Raw genomic sequence first — 27947 nt, forward strand, 5'->3', positions numbered from 1 at the left:
ACCCAAACTTATTTGCTAAACCCTTCAATGTCCCAGATATGTTGAAGAACATTTCAGACCGCCATTTCAAATTTGCCGGTGTTGTCTGATACTATGATCAGAACAATGCAGCAATGGAATCAATGACAATGAGTTTCACAGGTAGGCGGGTGTGATCAATGGAAATAAATGCTTTATGTCTCCAAGGACATGGATGAGTTGTTGACCATCATGAACACCATGAACATATATGTCTTCCAATGGCTCCAACCTTATTAAGTTGGGGTATGATGCATGATAAAGGTTGCCTAGTTGTCGCAATCGACGAAATGAGAAGCTGAATTTTGTGAATATGTAGACGGAGGAGCCCCCTAGTCCGCCATGTGAGGGTGGGAGCTGAGCTCGTACCGTAAGTTGGAGACAAAGCTGCGTCTTCCCAGAACCACTCTCCCCTACCAATTCTGTTATGGAGTTGCAGGGTATCCCACCCCCCAAGCAGTCATCTAGTATTGGGCATCCAATGGATAATTTAGGGGTTGAAAGAGGAAGAAGCATGAGGTTTTGGGGTGTCATGTTTCTGTAATTTAGGGGGGGATGTGATGGTGCTACAAGGCATGCATTATATATATAGAGTTCATTTTGAAGGTCTGTAATGTAGGCCATATGTCTTTTAAGGGATGTATGATTCATCCTTTTTCCAGGTTGTAATTACTTTTTTGTTTATTTATTTGTATTTTTTTGGACCAAATAATTTAAAAAACATTCTGATGCAGTACGTACTATAATAGGATCATACTGTAACTCTATCACTACTCTATTGTACTCTTATTGACATAATATTGCCATTATAGCTTGTTTATTGTATGGTTATTGCCGCTATATCGCCACTGAACTGGACACCGATAAACTGTATACACACAAATACAAAAAGAGGCATCATCATTCCATAAAATCATACTTCCAAACTTACATAATACAACAACAGGCCACCCCATCGTTACATAATACAAAAAGAGGCCACCTCATAATTCCATTTCCCTGCTGTTGACAAATTCGAAGTTGCATACTCTTCAAGTCCGGCGACTGCGACCCATGAAATTCATGACCCCGCCCACAGTGATGTTGGCCCAATTTCCTGCCAGATCCACTATTTTTGCAAACTTACGAAGTAGTTCGAATCCGCTTTCCACGTCTTGTTGCTTCAACTTGGCCATTTCTTCTGATTCCTTGAATACCATAATTGCAGTGGCAGGGGCAATTTCAATTTTTCCTTTCATTGCCTTTATATGTAGGAGATGCATGCAGGCATGATAACGAGAGCAAATTGTGTGCTTTTTTTATGACACCTCATCTAGCTTGGCCCTCCACGATTTTTGAAACTATGTCTGCATGGAGATTTTTCCAAAACATGGTATTGCCTCAACATTGCTGCATGCCATAGACCAAGTCTGCAGTAAGTGAATTGGGTGACTTGGCTTGTGTTTCAATCTCCCCTCCTTCAGCAATTGAAAGCGTTGGGTTTGGTGTGAGGTTATGGTCCATGGTCTTCGATATTTATTGTAGGCTGTTGTACGACTTAATTGGAAAAAAAGGGGACTAAATGCGATGTGAGTGACATCAATGGGGAAGGTAATGGCTGCAAGCAGTCATACTATGTGATGGAAGTTTTCATTTCAAACAGTTGGGTTGATTAATATAGGCAGGTTTCCATGACTTGGAGTAACTGAGAGAGTTATTGGCGAGAGGGATTAGGGGGAGTAATTGGCGGGAGGGATTAGGGGGAGTAATTGGCAGGAGGGATTGGGGGGAGTAATTGGCGGGAGGGATTGGCGGGAGTCTTAGGCGGGATAGTATTGGGCGGGAGTTATTGCCCAGTTGAATATGGCTGCGTAGATATTTATAAGGGATTTGCCTATTTGCCTAATTCACCAACTCATTCAAATTGACCAATATGGTTATTGTCTTATTTCTCATTTCAGCAATCTCAATTCGTTTCCATTTTTCCATTATTCATATTTTCCTATTTTCCATGTGTCATCCAATTATTAATTATTTTTGCCTATTTTTTCCTATTTTGCAATTTCCCAAGTTTCCTTTTGTTCTATTTCCAGTTTTCCAATTTTTCAATGTTCCAATTTTTCCATTATGTAATTAAAAAAAGTTGCCTACTTTGCCTAATTGAGAAAGTAATTAAAATTGTCCAATATGGTAATTGTCTTATTTCCCACTTCCACAATTTCAATTCGTTTCCAATTTTCCTATTTTCCATGTGTCCCTGTTTCCTATTTCCATTTATCCAATTTTCGGTTTTTGTCCAATTATCCAATTGGCCTATTTTCTAAGTTTCCTATTTTTCCTATTTCCAATTTTCCAATTTGCTAACGTTCCTTTTGTTCTATTTCCAATTTTGCTATTTTCCATTTTGGCGTATTTCCTATTTTTCAATTATCCAGTTATCCAATAGTCCAATTTTCCAATTTTCCAATTTTCAATTTTCAATTTTCCAATTTGCGAATTTGCCTATTTTCCAAGTGTCCTTTTTTCCTATTTCCTATTTCGAATTTTCCAATTTTCATGTTTTCAGAGTTTCCTTTTTTTCCTTTTTCCTATTTTCCAAGTTTTCTTTTGTCCAATTTCAAATTTTCCAATTTTCCAAGTTGCTTTATTTTCCAATCACCCAAATTTCCAATTTCCAATTTCCAAATTTCCTATTTTCCAAGTGTCCTTTTTTCCTTTTTCCAATTTTCCAAGTGTCATTTTATCCTATTGCCTAGTTTCCTGTTTCCAATTTTTCCTTATTTCCTATTTCCAATTTTCCAATTTTCCAATTTTTCAACTTTCCATTTTTTCGTATTTCCGATTTTCCAATTTTCCTTTTCTTCTATTTCCAATTTTCCAAGTTTCCTTATTTCCCATATCCAAGTTTTAACTTTTCACTTTTCCAAATTTCCAAATTTCCAAATTTCCTGTTTTGCTATTTTCCTATTTGCCAATTTTCTATTCTAAAATTCGCAATAAATGCTTAGTTACATAGTCCTATTTTGGGTTGAAATCCACAATTTCCTATTTCCCATTAAGCTTTGGTTTTTTGTCGTTTGGAAGCCAATTTTATTGTTGTTAATGTAATGTTGTACTGCTGTAAATTACAGCCAAGGAGTTAATGGTGTAGTTTGCAATCCCATCAATTGAATGCACCAACAAAATACCCAATATACTTCATATAAGTTCGTACATATAACTGAACCTTCCTATATAGAACTGCAACAGAGGCACCTTCTTAACGGGAAAGGTAATTAGTCTTACTGAAACGCAAATATTCTCCACTAAAGCTAACCATATTGTCGTTTACAACTGGAGACTGAATCTACCTTTATTTGTTTTGTTGCAGGCAACAACTGTGAATTGTCCCCAGCAATACTTAAAGATGTCGGATGTACGCTCTCCAAACGAGCGTGTCAGTTACCCTGGGGACCAGCCGTGGCATGTGCCATTCCCATCTCCACCTCGGACTCCCAATCATGATCCCACTTCATCTGGAAGTGAGGCTGAGAGCAATGATCCGCTTGACAAAATCTCTGCCGTCAAGCACCACCTCCAATATATGTCAAAGGCAACAGATTGGTGGGAGAGTAAGTGCGATATTCATGGCCAAGTTATGGGAAACTTGGCCAACAAGTTGAACAAAGCATACGCTGGAGAGGTGAAGCAAACTCTAAAAGCAAAAAGTCGAAGCAAAGAGTTAGAGTCCTTGAAGTTGAAATTGGAAGAGAGAAAGAAAAATGCCGTCGAAACATTCACACAATCTGAAGAATATAACCATGAAATGGTTGAATGTTTCAACAACGGCTTCGAAATGTTCCGAGATTATGCTTCGGTCATCTCACCAGACTACAATTGGAGTGAAATTGATGTAGCTGGTGTCTGGGAGGTGCTGAATATGGGTGCTGAGGGAATGGCTCATCATAGCCTCGTGCATGCAGCGAGGAGAAAGGACAAAGACATGGATCTTTTGATGGACCTGTAGTAACGGTGAGTGCTGCTTCAGTTCATCTCACCCGAGTACATGGATCTTTTGTTGCCTTCATTTTCCCTTCGCGGGATAGATAGTATTGTTAAGGTTCGGTGGCGATTTCTTTTGCATGTGTGAAATGTTGTCTGTAATGTGTATGTATTATATGTACATTGACTTAATATTGTATTTCTATTGTGTTTATATTGCCTTAATACTGTAATGTGTATGTATTGTATGTATATTGACTAAATATTGTTTTTATATTGTGCTTATGTTGCCTAATATTGCCTTTGTATTGCAATGATATTGTGGGCATATTGCCACCATATTCGATGTACTGATAAAATTCCTATCGTATTGCCCTTATATTGCTCTAACATTGCCTTCATAGTGCACCTATATTGACCTAATATTGCTCATATATCGTATGTGAATGGCATGTGCTGTAATAAGTCTCCACTTCGTTGAAAGTAATCCTGAATACAAAGATGACGGACACAACAATTGTTATCCTTCCTTATATTACCATGAATTGATTTGGACCTTTCAAATGATAGTTGGAGTTGCACATGGATTCATATTCAAAAGGAAAGTAATTCTCTCCCTCAATGAATTGTCGTTGAAAAGATACTTTTCTATCAAATATTGGGTCCAAAAATGCAACATCAACGGTAAATTAATTGGGCACAAACCACATATTACAAAACGAGGAAGATTTTTGGCATGCTTGAAAAGAGAAGGGCCAAATACAACAGAAAAGAAAATCCATTCAAGCTTGTACAATGGAATGCACAATAACCCGTTTACATGCCCTTCCAACACCAGTGTTTTGCTTGCTTTAGAGTCGCAGGAGGAGAGCATATTGCCATTGTTCAATTCGAGGGGGCAATCAATTTGGAATGGTGCCATAAACATGCTTTCTTCCCCCTGACTTTAACTTTAATTTAATTACTTGTAAGCTCCACCCTAGGTCCTTCTGTTTTCTCTTCTTCTTCTTCTGTTGGCTCCATTAGATTTGCTTAAAGAAGACAACAACTCACAGAACCAATGGATGAAATAATATAAACATAAAGATATCATCTGGATACCTTCCACCACATGTAACCATAACCCAATGCTCCCAAGGTAGCTGCTGGCATTATTAGTGATGTGAAACCTATTAAAAAAATAAATGAAAAAAGATAACCAATTATAAAATGTTTCTATTGCATTATGAAATACATACGTGTAAGGAATAGAAGTTTTAGAACTTAACCAAAAAGTAAGGGCAGGACCATGCATTAATTTAGTGGTTATAAGCAAGAGGAAAAAGCACAAAGCATGCTAAGAATTCATTTGAACACATAAGAGAAAGTAAGATACCAATTTGGCTATCATTCCCCTTCAGGACGGTTATCTGTCGTGACAAGCCAAGTTGCCGGACCTCAGCTGCCAGTCGGCGCACCTAAAAGAAAGTAACACAGGAAAATTGATATCCATTAGAAAAAACAAAAATTGAACACGATAAAGCATCCTTCGACACTAAATTTATAGCAGTTTTTCCAATACCTGTGATGCGATCGCATCAAAGTCACCAGCTTATTGTTCTCCGGTTCCATTCAACAAAGACTGCAAACAAAACAGAAATAAACACAAATCCATCAAATTTTTCACCAAAAGACACAAGCTCCTACATAAATAAACTATCTAACTGATCAAAACCTTAGTTCACCAAATGCATTAAAAAATTAAAAACTCATACAAAAATAACACCAAATAAAAATTTACTACGAGTTCCACTAGCAAAGCAGAGTAAAAATTATGAAATTAGTACCTGAAGTTCACCGATCAAGTCAGATAATTTACCATTCTTAAGCAGGATGGTGCTAGTATACCCTGTACAGAGAGAACAATCACTCAGATCGAATACAGCTAAATACACAAGGAAACTAATCCAGTATGCAAGATGAAAGATGAGTGATTGGTACCTGCTCCAGCTAAGATCAGCAAACACAGTATGAGGTTCCAAATTCCAATAACAACATAATGCTAAGCAGAAAAGTAGAATTGCTGCCGAAATTATTTAAAACGAGCTAAGTCAAAACTAAATTGAGAAATCTTAAGAAAGCTGTATGCTTCAGTAAGTCCACTAACAGATTCCCAGTGCAGGAAATGAAATATACCTATATCACATAAATTGCAAACAAAACCACAGAGACAAAATGTGAACAATGGCTACAAAAGCATCCATAAAGAGCAACTATATTTATATATGGAGGTGTACAAAATAGGTAACCTTCAAAATCGAAACAATGTGTGTGCCATGTAAGGCAATTAGCCACTGCTTCTAGACTGTACAATATTACACCTCACAATAATAACTAAACCAACTACCTCTAGAAAAAAGGCAAGATGACCATATAAAGTACCCCCATCAAAGCATCTACGTCTGCATCTTCATATAAAGGAGTTCCTGACATAATTAATTAGCACAGTGAATTCTCAAGTCATAAGTCCAGACTGAGCTCAATTGACAGACATTAAGACATTTACCTCATAAATATGCCTCCCCCCTTAAACCCTCTATTGCAAGCTTCAGTCGGTAATATTTGATCTTCAAAGGGTCAACTTTATCCAACGAAATCCCAGCACTGAGATGCTCGATGAATTTTACGGTCATGATTCCGCAAGACGTACTGTGAGGCCAATAAGTTGGGAAATTAGAACTGCAGTTATGTAAAATTTGGATAAACTGCACTAAATTCACAAAGCTTACCCATCTCGTTGTTGTGGCACATCTGCAATGCTGCACACTGAGAATGGCGTAAACATCGACATCGTCAGCCCCTTTTGCTTAACCTCTTCAACCTCAGAATCTTCATAAAAGTGCATATCGTACAGCACTCGTGCCAGCGTATCGCTAATAGGGTGCAGAAGTGTAACCAGCTTTGAACGTTTGGTAAAATCAACATAGGAGTCATACACAGTTGCAGTATGTCTGACGAAATCAATTTCGATTGCAACCCAGTGAGACCCTTTCAGATTATATGGAAAATAGACCTTCCGGACTTTTGTCCAAGCTTGGGCATACCCGTGTTGCCACGTACCACGCACAAAGTGATGTATATTCTTTAGCTTGCTGGGTGGAAGGTCAACGGTGTTTGAAGCAGCTGCCTTCTTCGATCCACGTTTCCTAGCAGTCGGTTTGAACGGCTCTAGAAATTGCTGCACAAATTTAAATGAAGGCATATTAGAAAATCACAACCGACAGCAAATGAAGCAGTGAATGTAACATGGTTACATGTTTACCTGCAAGCAACAATCTGCCGTTGTCCAGTCAGTTCCAAATACCAACGGATGAGAGAGTTGCCTTTTCCGGATAAGAAAGGTTGCCATGTCCAGGTGCTGAAAGTTGACACATATAATATCAGCACAATTTCATACAACTGTACACTTAAAAAAGGTGAGAAAACAATTGAATTATCGTAATAAAGTAGAGCTTTGTGTATTCTTACCCTTGAGCTAATCCATTCCGTTTCATCGACAAGTCTGTAGAAAAAATCAGCGCCCACTGAAAATGATTCCAGCTGCACCTCCGCACTACAAAAGGCAAACTTGCAACGGTTACTTGTGTAGTCATGTCATAAATATGACTTTGTTGATGAAAAAAATACACATGTATATTAAAGCAAACTCTACATTCTCTCATTAGTATATGACTACATAGTAGAATAGGATGAAGATTGGAATTCAAAGGTAAAGAATCGTAACCTGATATCGCTTTTCCAGGCAGTGCAAAACTCTATTACTGCCTTCACATCTTCAATGGGCAAGGATTTTGATGGATCAAAACATGGCGGGGTTGCAGTCGCAGCCGACACACTCATCGTCCTCTTCTTCCTCAAAGGATCAGTAAATGGGCTCAACAATGTCTGCGCCGGGCGCTTCTGTCTGCACCCTTTACCTTCCACTTCTTTTTTTTTCAACACTTGAACTACCTTCTTCATCACCAGCCATAGTAACTGTGGGTAGACTTGGAGGATTCATCAAACCTCCCGATGGCATACTCTTAGTGATTTTCCAATCTTCTAACAGCTTCATGACTCTTTGGCAGATTTCGTCACACCCGGCCACATCTTCCGGGGTAGGCAGCTTCTCGGATTGTGCCTGCTCAGCTACTTCATGCACTTCTAAGTGCGGAACTGAAGCGGCCATTTTTGCCTCTTCAACTACCATGGCTGCGGAAGGTTCGGCTCCATCACCGGCGACTTGTGTTTCCATTACTGCCGGTTCTGTAGGCGGACTAACATAGGCATGTAATGGCGACAAGTCATTGTTGCCTCCTTCATTCATATGAGGACTACCGAGGTCCTCATGTCCTTCCCCACCTTCATTCACCCCACCATTTTGTTTTTTCAGCTGCTCTATCTCCAACTTAAAATAATGCTCCATTGAAGCCAGTGTGTTGCGGAAATCCTCCACACACTTTTTATTTTTTTCGAACTCTTTTTCACCTTTCATTGACTCCTTCCGTACCTTGTCTTCCAACTGATGCACTCTGTCGCAAAGCGCTCGATTTGATAGGGCAACTTTGGCCAATTCATCCTTTGTCCTTTGAAAGTCACGCTTCAAAGTGCGTAACTCTCTGGACGCGACTGTACCCTGCATTCAGTTATAATGCATGTGTTACAATATTTCCAAAATATATTGCAACAATACAGCAGTTATTTTCCTATTGTATTATGACGTATATCTTGGAAAAAATGTAATGCTTGCCTTAGAAGACGACGGAAGGCTTGCAGTTTCGTCAATGTCCTTATCTTTTTCTTCTACAGAGGCAGAAGTGCTGGTTTTTTGTTCAGCGTCATCGCCAAACAACTCAACAAGTTCTTCAGTGTCGTCAACACTGTCACCCCAAGTCCAATACGGCTGCTGCTTGTCGATTACAGATGGCCGGAGAAGTTGCACATCAACCTGCAATTTACACATACAATATACATATCAGTAAACTTATTACATTATATTTTCATATGCCTAACATTATCATTAAAAACTTAACTAACCTCACGGTTCTCGAATACTTGGCTCATTAGCTCATAAAAACGCGGCGAACTATTGCTCCTCCAATGTAGTAAACGAGGGATGTAGGCATTATCTTCGTGCACCACCAAATGTAGTGCAGCCAACGCTGGAAATACCTCATAAGCCCAAATCTGGTTTGATGAATAAAACGTGAGTCACTGTAAACAAATGAAATTTAACTTCAACATGAATGGAAATTTGCTCACCTGAAGTGCATAGGCAAAACCTTTGAGGTGGTACTCTCTTGGTCTACTAGTTGCCGTTTTTGCTTTCTTTTCAGATTTTTTTTGTTTTTCCAGCTTTCTTGGGCACTTTCACTCGCTGGTAATCTGCACAAAGTGCCCTCAGAAGTGACGCATTTGTCTTGGCATAACACACAGCCCCCCATGGATACTTCCCAAACTCTTCAAGGTCTTCCGCCAACTTCAAATATCGCATGTCAATGTGGACATGTTTTTCACTGCCCAACAGCACAAACACAGCAAAGTATACAAATCCGAGCTTCAATACATTGTCCGCATCAGCGCAGTCGAGGAAGGCTTTTTCTAATTCCAAAAGGTTGACAGTTTTATCGTTGCCAAAGTACTTCCTTTTCAATGAGCAGTTCTCATTAGTGGGAATCGGAATAAAGGGAAGGTTTCCAAACCTTAGCCCTGTCACGATGCAAAATTGCTGCGCCGTGAATTGGATCACCTTATTGCCAACGATGAATTTGATCCCGTTCACTTGGGAAACTGTCTTCGGATCAGCCTTCCTCAGCAACAAGCCGTGGACAATTGGCGAAGTCCACTTCAGGTCCTCAATCAGTAGGAGATGACCAAAACAACTCTCTTCAAACCTTCGTAGCTGTTGCTCACTGAATTTCTCCTTTATCATGCTGATTGCAATCTTTGTATGGGATAGGGACAATGCTTTTCCTTGGAACTTTTCTTCCTCTGCAATCATCAACTTAATTGGAGAAACCATATTTCCCTGCATGCCAATATTATAAAAATAATTTCAGTCCATTGCAATCTAGACAATAACAAGCAATAAACAATCAGCACTTATCAACAGCCTATTATAGGATATTAAGTGAAAAATAAACAAAAATACAGAGCATAAACAAAACCCCAGCTATTTACAACTGACCTACTAATTCAACGACTCAAAGCCAGTTAGAAAATTGTCATATCCAAATAAATAGTGCTGGTTATAACTGTTTTATCAGTTACAACTGCTCAGTGAGCTAGTTGAGGTTAGCTGTAACTATAATAAGATGGTGCAATGTAATTGAACAAATCAGAATATCTAATTTCTTAGCACCTCTTATCTCTATAACCACTCTGTCAAAGTTGTGCTCACAATGGGGTCTTCTTGGACACAAATACTAATAACTAGCTGCTAGCAATACCAATATCCTATGATCAAATAGTCGTTGTTCAGAATGTATGCATGTTTTTCTATTATAAATCAATTGTTCAAAAATATTGCATTCAAATTCATAATTAAGCTCACATATTTTTAAAACAAAACAAAACAAAACAAACTCAGCACTTATCAAGAGCCTATTATTATATCATTGTATTCAAAGAGCCTATTACCCCACTATTATATTCAAACGAGCATTTTTTATATCTAAAAACACATTTTGCTCTGCAAAATTGTGGCATTTTAAGTTTTTTTTGCCACTTTTTCAGCACAGCTCATGCACTCATCAAACCAGCCTGACCAAACAAATACATTATAGAACCATATCATCAGAAGAGAAAATAAGCATGATACAATGGTGTACCTCCAGAAAAACCGTAGGAATGAAATACCCATTTATTTACTATAACACTAACCAAAATCATAGATATGAAACCAATCTCAAAACCATATCAAATGACCCAAAACAAAAACACATCACCCAATCCTTAGCTAAAATCACAATCACAATAAAGAACAATAAATTAGGGTAATCTGAAGTCCAGACCAAATATTTCATCAATTCTAAAATTATAAATGAATAAATGAATAAATGAATAAATGAATAAACTTTAGCGAATAATTCAAAAAAAAAAATTAGAGCAAAAATTATGTATAAGACTTCAAATAAATTTTAATAAGAGAACTTAATCAACTGACCAAATGATCGAATTCTGAAAAGAGCTTGAGAGAATGATTTGTCTTCTGAAGAAACAAGCTAATGAATGATGGAGAGTGATGGCAGTGGTGACTGAGGCGTTCTCGGTCTCAAATGTGGACTGTGGACCATTGACAATCTGCAAAATTTGATTATAAGCATGTAGATTCCAGAAGTCGTTTTTGACAATTACCCATCCATAAACAACGTCCCTTCCTTTGCTTTGATTTGAACAAGTAAAATCAGAATATTGTGGAATTAATTATTGTAGAAATCACAGAGCCCAGAGCTTAAAATCTCATCAAACAGTATAGATAGTTGAGACTTACCCAGACAACGGTGAACAAAGCCCAAACGTTCTGTGACAAAATGAAGAGTTTGATTTCTGTAAACAGTGCCTGCGAGCGAGTGAGAGTGGGTGTGAGTTATTACCCAGTTCATAGAAACCCATAAACCCAAACACAATTTCTAAGCAAACCCTAAACACTAAAACCCTAAACCAAATTTACAAAAACCCCAAATTTCAAAGAAAAGGTATATGAACAGTACCTCTTGGATGTCAACGGTCGAGTTACGCTTGGATGAACAGCCACCGCTGAGGGAGAAAGACGATTGCGTCGAAGAGAGAGAGGTACACGAGGGAGAGAGACGGCCAAAGAGATAGAGCCAAAAGAGTTAGAGAGAGAAGCCAATTTCTGAAAAACTGATATGGGTACAATCAGTTCACAATAAAGATGTATTTATATGTGTTAGTTGTAAAACAAATTAGGAAGGGGTGGTATTTTTAGTTAAAATTATGAAAAGGGTGGCATTTTAAGCTATTTCCCAAAAAAAAAAAACAAAAACAAAACCTAGCAATCAACGTCTTCCCCACCCAATCCCCCAAACCCTCTCTCTGCAATCCCACTTCTGTAAGGTTTTTTCAGTGAAAGAGCTGCGGATGTTTTTCCAGTGAAAGAGCAACAGTGGAGGTGTCGAAGAAGACCCACCTCTACAACACTGCAGATTGATGATCTACGACCCCATCACATATCGGGTATTTTCCAGTGAACGAGCAACATTGGATATTTTAGGGGGCAGACCCCATGGCAGATTGATGAGCTACAACCCAACAACCAAAGAGACCAAAGTTCTGGTCCACAACCTCTACTTTGCCAACGGAGTAGCAGTCTCTCCAGAGACGGGGAGAGAAGAAAGAAAAGAGAGGGAAGGAGAAGAAGGAAAAGGAAAAAAAATATTTTAAAAAAAATAAAGAGAGAGAAGAAATTATGATTTTACAATTTCTTTATTATTTTTTGGTATTGTCCTTGTAAAATGACAAACTTATCCTTATAATTAACAGAAAATTGAATAGAAATCTAAAAACTTGACGGCAGGGGTATTGGCCATTTAAAATAATTCGAATGCTAAATTAGCTGAAAAAATAATCCATGAGGGACATTTCGATGTCGATATAGTTCAGGAGGGTATTCGGCAGTTTACCTTTTAATAATTGACTAGTTTCTCTGCATGCGCTTTCGGGCATGCGAAAGGCATTTTTAAAAAAAAAAAAATTAAATTTATTTTAGAATTAAAAAAAAAAGGGTAGTTGTGTTTCATAAAAATATAATTCATTATCTTATTTTTCTTTCAATTTTAATTTTTTTAAAAATATGAAAATGTGTCAATTTACCATATTATCCTCATTTAATTAATAATTTTAATTCTTATTGTTTGGATTAACAAATGACATTTTTTGGTATTTTGAATGTTTCATCATTCTCTACTTTTTGTTATATATATATATATATATATAGATAAAAGCGTTATTAAGAGAATTTGAACACAAAACGTAGAATTGGATTTAATGTGATGTTTAATAATTGATCAAGCGCTACATATAAGTCTCATTTGTCCATTATTATTATTTTTTTCTTTTAGACTTTTTGCCCTACAACACAAACATTTTCCCCCCATGTTTTTCTGAGGTCATCTCTTGTTTCTTTAATCTATTCCAACTAAGCACACCAATTTATTATTATTATTATTATTATTATTATTATTTGAACTGTTATATAGGAATTTGTTAATTAATTATGTCGACTCCACGTTGGCAGACCCCACACAATGTAATAGTTTACGGGACCTTAAATTAATAGAAAATTAAGATAAGAACATAAAAATATGTACAGAAAACGGCGATTCTTTGTTAGCTAGCCATGTGCCATCACCAACCGAATAATTAAAATCCCCTTTGTAAATTAATCTATTGTCATCACCATCCGAAGAAGTCAAAAAATGTCTAAAATTCAGCTTTAGTTAATATGATGGTTATGACAGAGAGATACGGTGTGGATGTTGGGTCGGCATGAGCACAATTTTTAACTTGGTAAACACAAATACGATCAGAAACCGACAAATTCCAATTGGAATAATTTTGAAATTAAAAATGACATCATAAAGTTGTATTCTTTAATTTCTTACTAGATGATATTATGTTTTTTTTTTGGGTCGAAATCTGATGTCATTGAACAACCCAAACGAGAAGGGGATAAAAACAGAGGCAAAAGCAAAGGAATATAAACAGAGTTAAGTTAGATTCAATGCGCTAAAACCTTTCACAATTTAAAATACCCAACTTAGACTCCTTTGGCGGACCTAGTAAGGCGTAAGGAGGTGCAATTTACTTTTATTTATTTTTATATTACTCAATTTACTTAAGTTTACAATGTAAATAAAGAAGTACCCCTATTTGGATTCAAATAAAAATACTAGAAAATCAAATTCCCACCAAATCAAAATATGAAAATTCGGTTTTAGTGCAAAATACGATTTAGACTAAAAATGATGGCTCATTAAGTCAATATATATTTCATACTAAAATCCCATAAAATCAAGTTTTTTTATTTGATGTGTAAGGAATAAAAGCCGCCAAAAATTATTTCTATTTTTCATACTTGGTCAATATTGCACCTCCGCTAAAAAAATTATGGGTCCGCCAACATATTATATCTCCTCATAATTTTAAAAAAAAAAAATCACAAAATATATCAACAGAGCAGATGCAGATGCTAATCTCACCACTTCAGTTTTCCACCCCAAAGATATGTTAAAACTGAACAAATGGGGTCAATAAAAATATCTCCGAAGAAGATGCATTTGATGCTACGAAATGACATTGGATGTATGCAAAAATAAATAGTCTGCTGTTGAGATGTACAAAAAATTCATCCGGGGCTTGTGGACGGTCGCTTCTTTCTGCCTGAGAGAGAAGACAGCTACATTTTCATACCAACAGGACAACAGAAACAAGCTGCGAGCACCTTCCAGCCACGGAGGCCGCTGGAGTTATTGCTGCCTGTAGTGGTTGCAACTGTGATATCATCCTGTTGCTCTTCTTCTTCGTCTGGTAAACGTACAAAACGAGAGAAAACCTCCCCTGGAAAACATACATACAAGACAAGTGAAAATCCCAACAAATTAGAGAGGAAACTTGTCTTTCAAATGAATAGGGACTGACCTGTGAATAGGTAGGGACTATCAAAATATAGATTCATTTATTATTTTGTTTTATATTTGGAAATAGTTGGAGTAAAATTATGAAATGCTTCAATAAAACATCACACCCCTCGTATCTTCTTCATCAGAGTCCCCAAGACGCTATACCATATTCGATCATCATAAGAAGAATCTGTGGAAATACTCATCATATTATGATTCTCTTCTTGTTGCATCTGCACAAGTCGGATGTCCAACTTGTTTGTGTGACTTGTGGATATCGACTTACTTTCCTTACACAACAAGAATTCCTATTATAATTGTAATTGATTTACTTTAATTTCTGATTTCCTATTGTAAATGGATTTAGGAATTTATTATTTACTTGCCCATTCAGGTTTTGTTGTATTATAAATATGACCTCCTACAAGGAGAAGAATACACAGAAAATTCCCACAAACAAATATTCTCTCATAGTTTTCATATTTTAGCATGGTATCAGAGCGGCGATCTTGGGATTGCTGACTCTAGTTTCTAAACCCTAGCCGCCACCATGGGGGAGGATGACTCTTCTAATCCTCATGGCGGTAGCACCACTGTTTCCTCCTCTCCTTCTCAACCAACCATAGCCGAGTTGAGTGCCCAGGTGGCTCAACTAATGCAGATGCAGACTCAGACCTCGAAATTGATCCTAAATCAGGATCCTACCAAGACGACCCCGACCTCGACTCAGACGACAACCCCGACCTTGAATTAGACGACAACCTTGAACCCGAATCAGACAACGATTCCGACGACAATTACCTATGAAGCTTCCGCTGCACAGATTGGCATAAAGTTGGATGGCACCAACTATGCCCTATGGTCCCAAGTTGTAGAGTTGTATATCTCCGGCAAAGACAAATTGGGATATATTAATGGCGATCTTCCACAACCTCCTTCGACTGCTCCAACGTTTCCTCGCTGGCGCACCGAGAACTCTATTGTGAAGGGATGGCTCATCAATTCTCTGGAGCAGAGCTTGATTGGCAATTTCATTCGATTTTCTACGGCAAAAGCAGTGTGGGATGCAATTGCCACAACTTACTATGATGGCACTGACACCTCTCAGGTTTATGATCTGAAACGACGAGTCTCTTGTATGCGACAAGCTGGTGGCTCCATTGAAACTTATTACAATACTCTCCAAAGCTTATGGAGAGAAATTGATTTTCGTCGTCCAAATATGATGGAGTATGAAAGTGATATCAAGCGCTATAATGATATTCTGCATGAAGATCGAGTTTACATATTTTTGGATGGCCTTGATGATCGTCTTGATAAGGCCCGAAGTGATGTTCTTCACATGACTCCATTCCCTACTGTTGACCAAGCTTATGCCTATGTTCGCCGTGAAGATGTTCGACAAGCAGTGATGATGGGTTCATCCGATCGAGCCACTGGTGCTGGCTTAGCGGCCAAGAGTACGCCTCGATCAGGTCCCCCTACTCGTGCCGGACAGCCCCATAATTCCTCTACTGCGGCCCACCTTCAGATCCAGTCATATGCTACTGCTGCTGGTGCGCCACTTCCTAAAACCATCCCACCTTCCCATCCCAAGGCTCCGACTGATGGAAGTGGTTGCACGCACTGTGGCAACCTCAAACATACCCGTGACACCTGTTTTAAGCTAAATGGTTATCCTGATTGGTGGGAGAACCTCCGCGCTCGCAAGCTCAAAGAAACTGCTAGTAATTCCGGCCGTGTTGCTCTTGTCTCTACCGAACCCCCATTAGCCTTGTTCCCGCAGGTAGATCTTCCTGATAGTCCCGCGCTTCCGGATGTCTCAGGTAACTGTGGTTATGCATTTCATACTTCTAATCTACGAGATACTACTGGTTGGATAATTGATTCTGGCGCCACTGATCATATGACCTTTGATCCGAATGATTTTTTGCACACCACTACACCCCGCCGCACAAGTATTGCCAATGCAAATGGAGTTACCTATCCTGTGACAGGGGCCGACACTGTTGCCCTTTCACCTTCTCTGTCCCTTTCTAATACTCTACTCGTTCTATCTTTGTCTAATAAATTAATGTCTGTAAGTCAGGCCACTGAACAACTAAATTGTTGTGCACTAATTTATCCCAATTTTTGTTTACTACAGGATATTCTCACCAAGGAGATCATTGGGCGTGGTACTAAAAGAGGGGGGCTGTACTATGTGGATGACTTCAGTATGGGACGTGCCAATAGTGTAAAGCATCCATCTGATGACAAGCACCAACAAATTTGGCTCTGGCACCGACGTTTGGGGCATCCATCTTTTGGTTATATGAGACACTTATTGCCCGAATTGTTTTCTGTATTTAAGGACTCAGATTTTAAATGTGACACTTGCATTCTAGCCAAGAGTCATAGAGCATCCTATCCTTTAAGTATGAATAAAAGTACTATTCCTTTTGCTTTAATTCATTCTCATGTTTGGGGACCCTCACCTATTTCTACTCATTCCGGTATTCGTTGGTTTGTCACATTCATAAATGATTGTACACGGATGACATGGCTTTATTTGATGAAAAATAAGAATGAAGTGTTTTCCCTGTTCCAATCCTTTCACAAACAGATGGAAACACAGTTCAATGCTCGAATACAGATTCTTCGCTCTGACAACGGTGGAGAATTTGTTAATCATGATTTTCAGACTTACCTCCAGACACATGGCATTATTCATGAGACAACTTGCCCCCAGACACCACAACAAAATGGTGTTGCCGAACGGAAGAATCGTCATCTCCTTGAAACAGCCCGTGCTCTTCTCATTGATGGCCATGTTCCTCGTCATCACTGGGATGATGCTGCTGTCACTGCTGTCCACCTTATCAACCTCATGCCATCTGGGGTCTTGAACTTCAAAACTCCATTACAAGTGCTCGCGCAACACGGGCCTCTGCCCTCTGTTTTGGTGCTTACCCCTTGCATTTTTGGCTGTGTGGCCTTCGTTCATCTCCACAAAAATCAACGAAGCAAACTTGATCCATGTGCGCTTCGTTGTGTTTTTTTGGGTTATGCCACTCATCAGAAAGGCTACCGATGTTATCACCCTCCTACCCGGCGAACCTATGTCACTTTGGATGTCACCTTTCTAGAATCAGATATGTTCTTCTATGACCCAGCATCCAATTCTACTATTCAGGGGGAGATACCGAGTGAAGAGCTCAATTGGAGCAGCTTGGAACATGAGGATATTCATCTATGCACGAAGATTGCTCTCGGCCAAGAAACAATAACAATCGATCGTCCCGAGTCTAGCACGTGCGAATGCTCTTTGCCAAACAACGATCGATCGCCTAACCCTTGCGAAGATGTTTTTGATTCGAGTCATACTCTTACAGACAACTCAGAACAACAAGATGAAGACCCCCCTCTCATTCAACAGTACCAACGGACCAATCTCCTGAGAATATCTTTGAGGTAAATACTCCTACTAGACTTGTGCATTTAGAGGATAAAACTATTGGATATCAATTACCTTTTAGGCAAAATCGTGGGAAGCCACCAAACCGTTATTCACCTGATATTGGCAAGACATCCAAGTATCCAATTGCAAATCATGTATCCACTGAGAAGCTGGCTGAACCACTCAAGGCTTTTGTGCATCAGTTGTCTGCTATCCATATTCCAACCAAGGTCTCTGAAGCATTGAAAGATCCTAAGTGGGTCCAAGCTATAAAAGAGGAGATGAAAGCTCTTGAGAAAAATCAGACTTGGACATTGGAGACTATACCACGAGGAAAAAAGACTATCGGATGTAGATGGGTGTTTACTATAAAACATAATGCAGATGGATCTATCGAGCGATACAAGGCAAGACTTGTGGCAAAAGGGTACACACAGACCTATGGTATAGACTATGAAGAAACTTTTGCACCAGTTGCAAAGTTAAACACCGTCAGAGTCTTATTGTCCCTTGCAGCTAATTTGGATTGGCCACTACACCAGTTTGATGTAAAGAATGCTTTTCTATATGGCGAACTCACGGAGGAGGTGTACATGGACATTCCTCCTGGATATAATACTACTCAGACTGGAATAGTTTGCAGGTTAAGAAAAGCATTGTATGGATTGAAACAGTCACCACGTGCATGGTTTGGACGGTTCACCATGGCAATGAAGAACAATGGTTTCAAACAGTGCAACTCAGATCATACTCTGTTCTTGAAACATCGAAAAGGGAAGGTAACAACATTAATAATCTATGTTGATGATATGATTATTACTGGGAATGATAAACAGGAAATATCACAGCTACAAGACTATTTGGCTACTGAGTTTGAGATGAAGGATCTAGGTGGACTCAAGTATTTCTTGGGAATTGAGGTGGCTCGATCACAGCAAGGCATATTTCTCTCTCAAAGGAAATATGTCTTGGACTTGTTGACAGACATAGGAATGCTAGATTGCAAACCTGCGGACACTCCTATTGTTCAGAATCATCATCTTGGAGAATATCTGGATCAAGTTCCAACTAACAAAGAAAGATACCAAAGGTTAGTGGGAAGATTGATCTATTTGTCACATACTTGACCAGACATTGCTTATGCGGTGAGAGTTGTCAGTCAATTTATGCACTCTCCAAGTGAAGACCACATGAATGCAGTTCTTCGGATACTTAGATATTTGAAGTCTGCACCTAGAAAAGGACTTATGTTCTCAAAGCATGGTCATCTAAATATTGATGGTTATTCAGATGCAGATTGGGCAGGTAATGTAACAGATAGAAAATCCACATCGGGTTACTTTACATTCGTGGGAGGTAATTTGGTGACATGGAGAAGCAAGAAACAGAATGTAGTAGCTTTATCCAGTGCAGAAGCCGAGTTCAAAGGCATGACTAAAGGGATTTGTGAACTTCTTTGGTTAAGAAAGTTGCTTACTGAACTTGGGTATAAACCTACATCCACAATGAATCTCTTTTGTGACAACAAGGCTGCTATAGCCATTGCACAGAATCCGGTTCACATGATCGTACTAAACATGTTGAGGTGGATCGACACTTCATCAAACAGAAGCTTGAGGCTAAAGTGTTTCAGTTTCCTTTTGTGAAATCCGAGGATCAATTGGCGGATATTTTGACAAAGGCAATTTCCAGTAAAGCATTCCACAATTCACTGGATCAGTTGGGCATTGGCGACATCTATGCACCAACGTGAGGGGGAGTGTTGGTGTGACTTGTGGATATTGACTTACTTTCCTTACACACCAAGAATTCCTATTATAATTGTAATTGATTTACTTTAATTCCTGATTTCCTACTGTAAATGGATTTAGGAATTTATTATTTACTTGTCCATTCAAGTTTTGTTGTATTATAAATATGACCTCATACAAGTAGAAGAATACACAGAAAATTCCCACAAACAAATATTCTCCCATAATTTTCATATTTTAGCACAACTCCTTTACCAGAAGCCCAGATTTCATAATTACAGAAACAACCACTTCATCGCCACCTTGTAACTGATCATCCAAATTCCAGTGACCACAGGTGCTGCTGCTATTAAAAGCAAGCTGCATGCTTTTAATCAGGTTTGGCCCTATGATTGAACTTTGTAATTAAGCCCCAACCTATGAGTGGACTTATAGCCATGCTTCGCCAGATATTGAACAGGAATGAATTTTCCTTTCCAAAATTGCAGAATATCAGTGAACAAGTTGCTTCTTATATGAGAGATCCATGCAGAATGGTTAAGCAGATAAAGATAAAGCGATCAACAGTTGGTGTATTTGGCACTATAAGATATTAAATCTTCCCTCTAACTTGAGTTCCCAAGGTTGCTTGGGCATGCTCAGACAGAATTGTGCTTCATTGATAACATCATAAAGATAGTTTTTTCTTACCTCTGTACATCTAGTAATTAATACTCATCATGTGTCATTAGCTTTAATTTTATTTTTTAATTAATATTTTGGTTTATTTCCCGCTTTTATGTGCTTGTGAGGCTTGCTTTAATTTCCTTCTTGATCTGTCATGAAAGTTATGTTTCTATTTGCACAAATTGATTAATTTTATTCCTTTACTCTGATAGGAGACACAACGCGAATCTGGTGAACTGATGGCGACCCAACATCTTCTGGTAAACTTGGTTGATCCTGAACTCTATGATTTCAAGTTTCTATAATAGAGTTCAAAATAGAGCACTCTGTCATAGTTGTTCCAGTTAATCAAGACCTATACTGCCAGCATATTATTTAGTGATTCTGATTTTCCACTATTTGATTAATCACAGAGACGGCCTTTTATTCTCTGAAAAAGTTGCATACTAAGAAGAGGAATATTCTTGACAGACGAGCCTCTAAGAGTCGCAAGATAAGGTTCAATATAGATTCTTTGCTTCCGTATGTGACTGCTATGATGTTGTTTTGGAATTCTTTTGGAGAATCTGTTATTAGGCCAGAATTAATGTTGAAGGTTCCTGCATTAATGAATATGTTTTTGCAGGTATAATGTTCATGAGAAGATCGTAAATTTCATGGCCCCGGAGCCTATGACTATGACCCAACTATGGTTCCTCCTGACCCCAATAATTTGTATGGGTTGAACCAGAAACGAGCTTCTGTAGCATAGGCCTTTGGATCAGGCTCTTAAATTTTGTAATTGATTAGATCAGTAGAAGATGTATTTGATGCTATGAAACGAATTGGTCTTAGGAAGACATTGGATATATATAATTATATATGCAAAGACAAAAGTTTGATGCTAATTTATATGAAGGGAGAAAGCCACTCTGTCAGGCAATTAACCAGCTGTTGAGTTGAGATGTACAAAAAATTCAGCCACGGCTTGTGGACTGTCGCTTCTTTCTTTGAGAGAGAGAAGAGCGAGTGATTAGAGAAAGAGTGAGAAAGAAGCAAGCTGCGGTGATGAGCACCTTCCAGCCACGGAGGCCGCCGGATTTATTGCTGCCTGTAGTAGCTGCAATAGCGTGATCATCCTGCTCTTCTTCTTTGTCTGGAAAACACAGAAAATCCCAACAAATTAGAGGAGGAAGCTTGCTTTTCAAATGAATAGGGACTGGCCTGTAACGAGCGTATATGATCATCCGATCCTAACAACATAGATTTGTTATTCTAATTTAATATATTAGGGGCCTCATTTTTTATTATTTAGTTTATTTTAGAAATAGTTGGGGTAAGATCAAATGCGTCAATAAGCAACACACCTGTTGTATCTTCATCAGAGTCCTCATCATTGAAGAATTCGTCCATTGAGTGTTCATCATGAGTAGAATAATTTGCAAGAAGTGGAATGGTTTTGTGTTGGGGACTCATCATAGTATTATGATTCTCCTCTTGTTCCTGCACAATCTGGATGCCTAACTCCTTTACTGGAAAACAAGAGGGCGTAAAAACTGAAACAACCACTCGATCGCCGCCTTCTAACTGATCATTCTGAAACTTCCAGTGGCTTAACCATATCATGTCTTCTCCTTCACCTGGAATACCGTACTGTGATGGGCCATAGTACCACTTCTGACCCTTGCTCTTATTTCTGACTCTAGCCATGATCTCTGCACCAAAACCACAAAAAAAATGCTCCGAATACCAAGGACGATCAGAGACGGCCGAATACCAAGGACGATCAGAGACGGTATTCTCATAGGCAGCGAAGATGACCAAGGCTTGAATTCTGTGTGAAGTCATAGTAAAAGATATGGAGGACCTTCTACTTTTATGGCTGAATCGGCCCGGAACCTCATTCCCGGCAAAAAATGTGCTGAATATACCACGTTCGTACAGTCCCTATATATATGCAATGGAAATGACCATATTAGTTAACTCTTTCCTTTGAGAGCATTTCCAGCAGTGCAACCAAGGGGAGGGCTGGGGGGTGTTTGGGCCAAAAAGCTGTTTCCAGCAACAAAATAAAGCCCGGGCACAAGGTGGGACCCAGCAACATGGGTTGGCCTGAGCTTCAGCCCGAGTTTTGGTGCTGACGTCAGCGAGCTACAGTGTTGCTACAGTGCTGCAACGCTATAGTGCCGCTACAGTCACATGTCGCACTCTGGGCTCTCCGATAAGATTTTTTTCTCCAATCCAACTGCAGCTAATTTTTGTGCAATAAAAAAATGAAATAAAATGGAAATTTTTTTAAAAAAATACTAAACATTTTTTTTAAAAATAAATACCAACAAATACTCTTCACTTTTAACACCAAATCCTTCTACTATTATTCACTTTCTACTCAATATTTTTTTTCACTTTCAAGTTTTTTTTTTTACTATCATATAATGGCTTCTTCTATTGAAAACGGAGGGGCATGGAGCATGATATCTTATTCGAAAATTTGGATTTTGAAATTTATATGAAATTTGAAACCGAAAATCTTATCCGAAAATTTTATCCGATTATGAGATATGAACAGTATTGACACGTAAGAACCCAAAAATCTTATCCGAAAATATTATCCAAAGTAATTGTTTAGGTTGAAAAAGTTGTAAAAAAACAAATAAAATAACTAGTATTTGTCATGGCAAAGGGCAACCACTGAAAGTGTTTTTTGCAAGGGCAGTCACTATTTAAGTGAATAGTAGCTGCCCTAGTCCCCCCTTGCCATGACAAGGGGCAAACTGCTGGAAGTGCTCTGATCATATGAGAGAGAGAGAGAGAGAGAGAGAGAGAGAGAGAGAGAGGCGCACCTGGACAGGACTTTGATCTATTGCACTACAGAATGTTTTTCGAATCCAAATGGGTGCCATGGATTCCAAGTTGCACAAGCCCAAGAGGTTGATCATATCTACGTCAACCCTTCCAATAGGTTCTACCTTGTAACTATCCTCCCACTCAACTAGGTTGCGGTTCTCATGCGGAAGGGTAAGTGGCCAAATATGATGTCGAAAGTAACCATTAAAGCGTGGAAAGTACTGATATGTTATTTTTTCCAAAGATATGCAATGTTGGATATCCAAGTCATCTACTTCTGGTAAACCCACAAGCGATTTGAGCCTCTTACACATGGGAAAAGAGAGTTTATCGAGCCTTGTTAAACCTTGGATGCAATTTGGTAGGACACAAATTGGATTATTCCCTACATTTAGTCTTCGCAATGAGGATAAATTACTAAAATCCCTAGGAAAGTCATCATCCGAAAGATTGCAACCCCAAACACTTAAATTTACTAAAGAGCATGGTAAAGAACTCAAGATACATGAACTTCTTCCTCGCCATAATTGAGTTATCGGAATTTCATCCATCTCAAGCACTTTCAGAAATTCCATGTTCCTTAACATCTCAACTGATAACTCATTAAGATTTGTGCAACCAGATATAATAAGTGTTTCAAGTGATTTTAGCATAAACATGTTCTCTGGAAGCATCCTAATATTTTTGCAATCCTTCATACTTAAGTAAACAAGTCTCTCAAGGTTCCCAATGGATTCATTGACATCAACCAGTCTTTCACAATCTACAAGAATCAATTTCTCTAGATTTGGGCAACATGAGAAGTCGGTGATTTCTGTAAGTGAATGAGAATGGCTGAGATCAAGGATCTTCAATGATGAAAGACGCTATAGGGGAAAAAATGAACAGAGGAAAAAATTGGGGGGGAGTTAATTGTTATAGATATATATATATATATATTTTTAACGAAACTAAAAGCCAAATGAAAGTGAAAATTGAAAAGCATAGAGTAACATACTTTTGTTCCTTTGAAGACTTGCCTCAAGCCGCTATATTGCATTTCAAGAACAACCAGGCTCCCCAATGGAAAATCTGTGGGTATAGAATCCAAAGGAAACTTATTCCAACACAACCATCTTAATCTTGTACAAAATTCTGCATAAGATCCGTCGAGTTGTACATGACTAAGATGGAGTAGTTTTAGTTCATGCATCCTTGCAAACGCATTGGTTTCCAAGACTATCTCCGTTGAGTTTATGTGACTGTTTCTAGGGAGCATGTGCATGTCGAGGACAAGGCCTTCAATTGAATCTGTACCCTACAGAAGAAAGGGGAAAAACATTTTAAAAACATTTACAAATGAAAAACATATATGTGTGCATATACGACATTTTTCTTACATTCTTTTCTGTCAAGATATTGAAGGCATCCTTATGTCGCCACACTCTACTACGCTTCCAAGGCTTCTCTGATTCTAGGCGAACAATTTGTCTTCCCATTCCAAGGATCATGTCATGCATCTGCACCACCTTACCATCAATACTCACCAAACATCTATCGATGAGATTTTGAATGCCAACAATTGTATGGAAATCACATCCATCTAGTATGTTAACAATGTAGTCCTTGTCCTTTCCGATAAAGAAACAAGCAATGTGGAGGAATAAATTTCGGTCATGGTCATCTTGCAAAGAGTCATAGCTTACTCTTAGTTTATTTACTATTTCCCCATTTGGAATGGCTTCTAACTTCTCCAATGCACTTTTCCATACATCTATACTATCCCCCAAGTACATAGAAGAACCTAAAACTTTAAGAGCTAATGGAAGTCCTCCGCAATGACCCACTATTTTTTGCGAATATTCTATGTAACCTTCAATGGGATGGTCTTGACCAAAAGCGTGCCAACTAAAAAGCTCCAATGATTCCTCGGAATTCAAAGTTTCAACTTCATGCACCTTAGTAACTTGATGAGCCCTTAACAATCTTGCATGCCTAGTTGTTATTATGATTTTACTTCCTGGATAAAACTGATCTTTCATCTGAAATACTGCATCTAATTGATCCATATGATCCACATCATCGAGAACAAGGAGAACCTTCTTAGAGCTTATTGCATCTTCAATCTCAGTTAATCCTTCACTAACACTGCTTATTTTCATATTTCTCCCATTCAAAATATTAGAAAGAAGCTGTGTTTGTAATTGAACTAAGCCATTGGGTTGCTGCGAAACTTCTCTTATGTTTTCAAGGAAGCTCCCTCCTTCAAACCTTCCATAGTTTGAATTATAAACAAACTTTGCAATGGTTGTCTTCCCTATTCCACTCATGCCATAAATTACAAGTATGCCAACATCATCTGATCCATCTTGTAACCATAAATTCAGTTCGTTTAATCGAGAATGCATTCCGATCATGATGTGGGGAACACTTAGGGGTTTACGCCTTAGTTTTTCTCCTATCACTTGAACAATCTTGTTGATAAACTTTGACTCGTATCTGAAAAGTCGCAATCCAATGAAAAAAGAATTCAAACATCCTTGCAATAGCACAATACGTCAACTAAGTTTATTTTTCCATCAATTTTTGTACATCTTCTCATTTGGAAAACCCAACTTTCAGATTTGTTTGATTTGCTTAAAATGAGCTTGGGGTTTCTGAAAAACATTCTTATGGAACGTAAATTTGTGTTCCATTTTGATTTTCATTGATTAGGCATCAAAACTTTCTATGGATTTGATCTTGATGCTTCATGCATATTTTGTGGTGCTTTGTAACTAAAACCCACGAGTGTACACATTTTTTTATAATCAATTTGTACCTGCTATCCTAAAAACATTTATTGGAAATTTCAGAAATATTGTAATTATCACACCCTGATAGAGAAAAATCATATTAAATCTCCATTAATAACCCGTTGAAAGGAATTATATTTAGTTTTAGGAGTGAGTTTGCAAAAGAAAGACAAAGACTGTAAATAAAAGAAGTGGTAGGAAAGAGATTACCCATCAGCTTGATTTTGTAAGACCATCCCTGCCAGATCTGCAACCTCTTTAAGTGCCTTCCGCCATTCCTTCACTTTGTTCGACGGTTGGGTTTTTTGGTGTCTAGCAAATGCCTTTGCAAGACTTCCTGTCTGGTTCCGCACATCGGATGGATCCACGTCGTAGAAGACAGGTAAAACGACATGGTCAGCTGAGAGCCGTTCAAGGATCATGACGAGCTCGTTAAGGCACCATCTGGACGATGCGTAGTTTTTCGAGAACACAATAACAGAAGTTCGTGAGTATTTGATTGCTTTCTGCAGTTCGGGCTTGATACCTTCTCCTCTCTCGACTTCATCGTCGTCTCGGAAAGTGCGAAATCCGGCTTTGACAAGGTTCGCGTAGAGGTGGTCAGTGAAAGTCTTGCGAGTGTCTTGGCCTCTGAAACTCAGGAACACGTCATAACGATAATATCGACAAGTACTGGAAACAGAGGAGGTTTGTGGATCGGCTGCTCTCACAAGTGCCATGGAGGTTTGTGAACAAGTATACTGCCTGGATGGATTGTATAAACAAGCAGCTTGCGAATGACCAAATGAAAGGATCATCCATCCATTGACTTAAAAAGCAACAATTTTGAGTCGAGCAAATGGAATCTTTATGTGTGTGTGTTTGTTTTTTTTTCTTTGTTTAAGATAAAAAAGGGAGAAAGTAACAAAACAATCCAACTAGTGGCAGCTTTATTTGTGTCTTTTAAGAAGATATGGCCCCTTGAAATGAAAAGTGAATAATGTCATGACAAATTCTAGGTACACACCATGCCATTGCCAGGAAACCTCTGCCTATTATCACTTCGATCTTGCTGGATCCAAATTTTATGCTTCAATAAACCTATATAGCTCAGTAATCAGTATATAATAAGCTCTTAAAACTAATGTTTGTCGAACCAAAATCATAATATTTTGATTAAAAAAAACAAATTAAAATTAAAATTAAAATTTATATACAATTTCTAGGCACATATCCCATAAGCATACAAACCAAGTCATAGGCATAGAAACCAAATCAGATTGGGCCATGTTTTGGTTGATCTGAGGGTAGACCAAGATCAGCCTGAATTTCAAATCTGGCCTAAAAAGTCAGCTCAAAATCCTGCCAGTTTTATCATATAAAGCTTAGTCCGATCAAGCCAAACAAATCCGGCTTTTGGGGTACCTTAGTCTAATTGACTGTCCTAGTGTGTGCTATTTTAACTTTCATCAACTTCATTCTGCATGCGTACATTTATTGCTTGTCCTAATATGTTTCCTGTTCTTAAGGTGAATCTGCTCGGTTAAAGCATTCAGAATCATCTAATAACATTGATGCTGATGGTAATGAGGATTGGTCACGGATTTCTCAGTTGCTTTCAAGGTACTCGGATCATATTCTAGATAATTTGAAAAGAAGGATCATACTCTGCATATGCTCTTGTTTTATTGAACTCGATCTGAACTTGTGTAAAACTGAATATATTAAATTTTGAGTTCATGCAATACCTGGCTGATCCATTTAGAGCAGCAAAAGGAAACTGAAATTCTTATCCCTGTTTTCTTATAATTTGGATTCAAGTATCTTAGTATTTTGAATTCAACTTATGGAAGTGGAGTATATTAGTATGTTT

General features: G+C 38.3%; 2 protein-coding genes and 1 long non-coding RNA gene across 4 annotated transcripts; all 3 read right to left on the reverse strand.

Annotated features, from left to right (window-relative positions):
- Positions 1–5359: 5359 nt before the first annotated feature.
- Positions 5360–5989, reverse strand: LOC117626727. The gene is made up of 4 exons (XR_004585619.1): positions 5959–5989; positions 5805–5866; positions 5540–5599; positions 5360–5435 (listed from the first exon to the last, which is right to left on the reverse strand). It is a non-coding gene; the product is annotated as an uncharacterized LOC117626727 (long non-coding RNA).
- A 525-nt stretch (positions 5990–6514) lies between these two features.
- LOC117626483 lies at positions 6515–7600 on the reverse strand. The gene is made up of 5 exons (XM_034358198.1): positions 7486–7600; positions 7280–7375; positions 7111–7185; positions 6914–7078; positions 6515–6880 (listed from the first exon to the last, which is right to left on the reverse strand). Exons 2-5 carry the CDS (start codon positions 7364–7366, stop codon positions 6743–6745), a joined length of 465 nt encoding a protein of 154 aa, XP_034214089.1. The 5' UTR covers positions 7367–7375; positions 7486–7600; the 3' UTR covers positions 6515–6742.
- A 13719-nt stretch (positions 7601–21319) lies between these two features.
- On the reverse strand, positions 21320–26945 carry LOC117626728 (disease resistance protein RUN1-like). 2 transcript variants are annotated; one of them, XM_034358545.1, is made up of 6 exons: positions 26306–26945; positions 24701–25799; positions 24319–24618; positions 23318–24187; positions 21842–22421; positions 21320–21630 (listed from the first exon to the last, which is right to left on the reverse strand). In XM_034358545.1, exons 1-6 carry the CDS (start codon positions 26890–26892, stop codon positions 21452–21454), a joined length of 3615 nt encoding a protein of 1204 aa, XP_034214436.1. In that variant the 5' UTR covers positions 26893–26945; the 3' UTR covers positions 21320–21451. The 2 variants fall into 2 exon arrangements, with proteins under 2 accessions (XP_034214436.1, XP_034214437.1); XM_034358546.1 differs by lacking the exon at positions 21320–21630 and having other exon boundaries at positions 22307–22719.
- Between the last annotated feature and the right edge of the window lie 1002 nt (positions 26946–27947).

The sequence above is a fragment of the Prunus dulcis genome, chromosome 4, assembly GCF_902201215.1.
Source record: "Prunus dulcis chromosome 4, ALMONDv2, whole genome shotgun sequence".
Lineage (NCBI taxonomy): Eukaryota > Viridiplantae > Streptophyta > Magnoliopsida > Rosales > Rosaceae > Prunus > Prunus dulcis.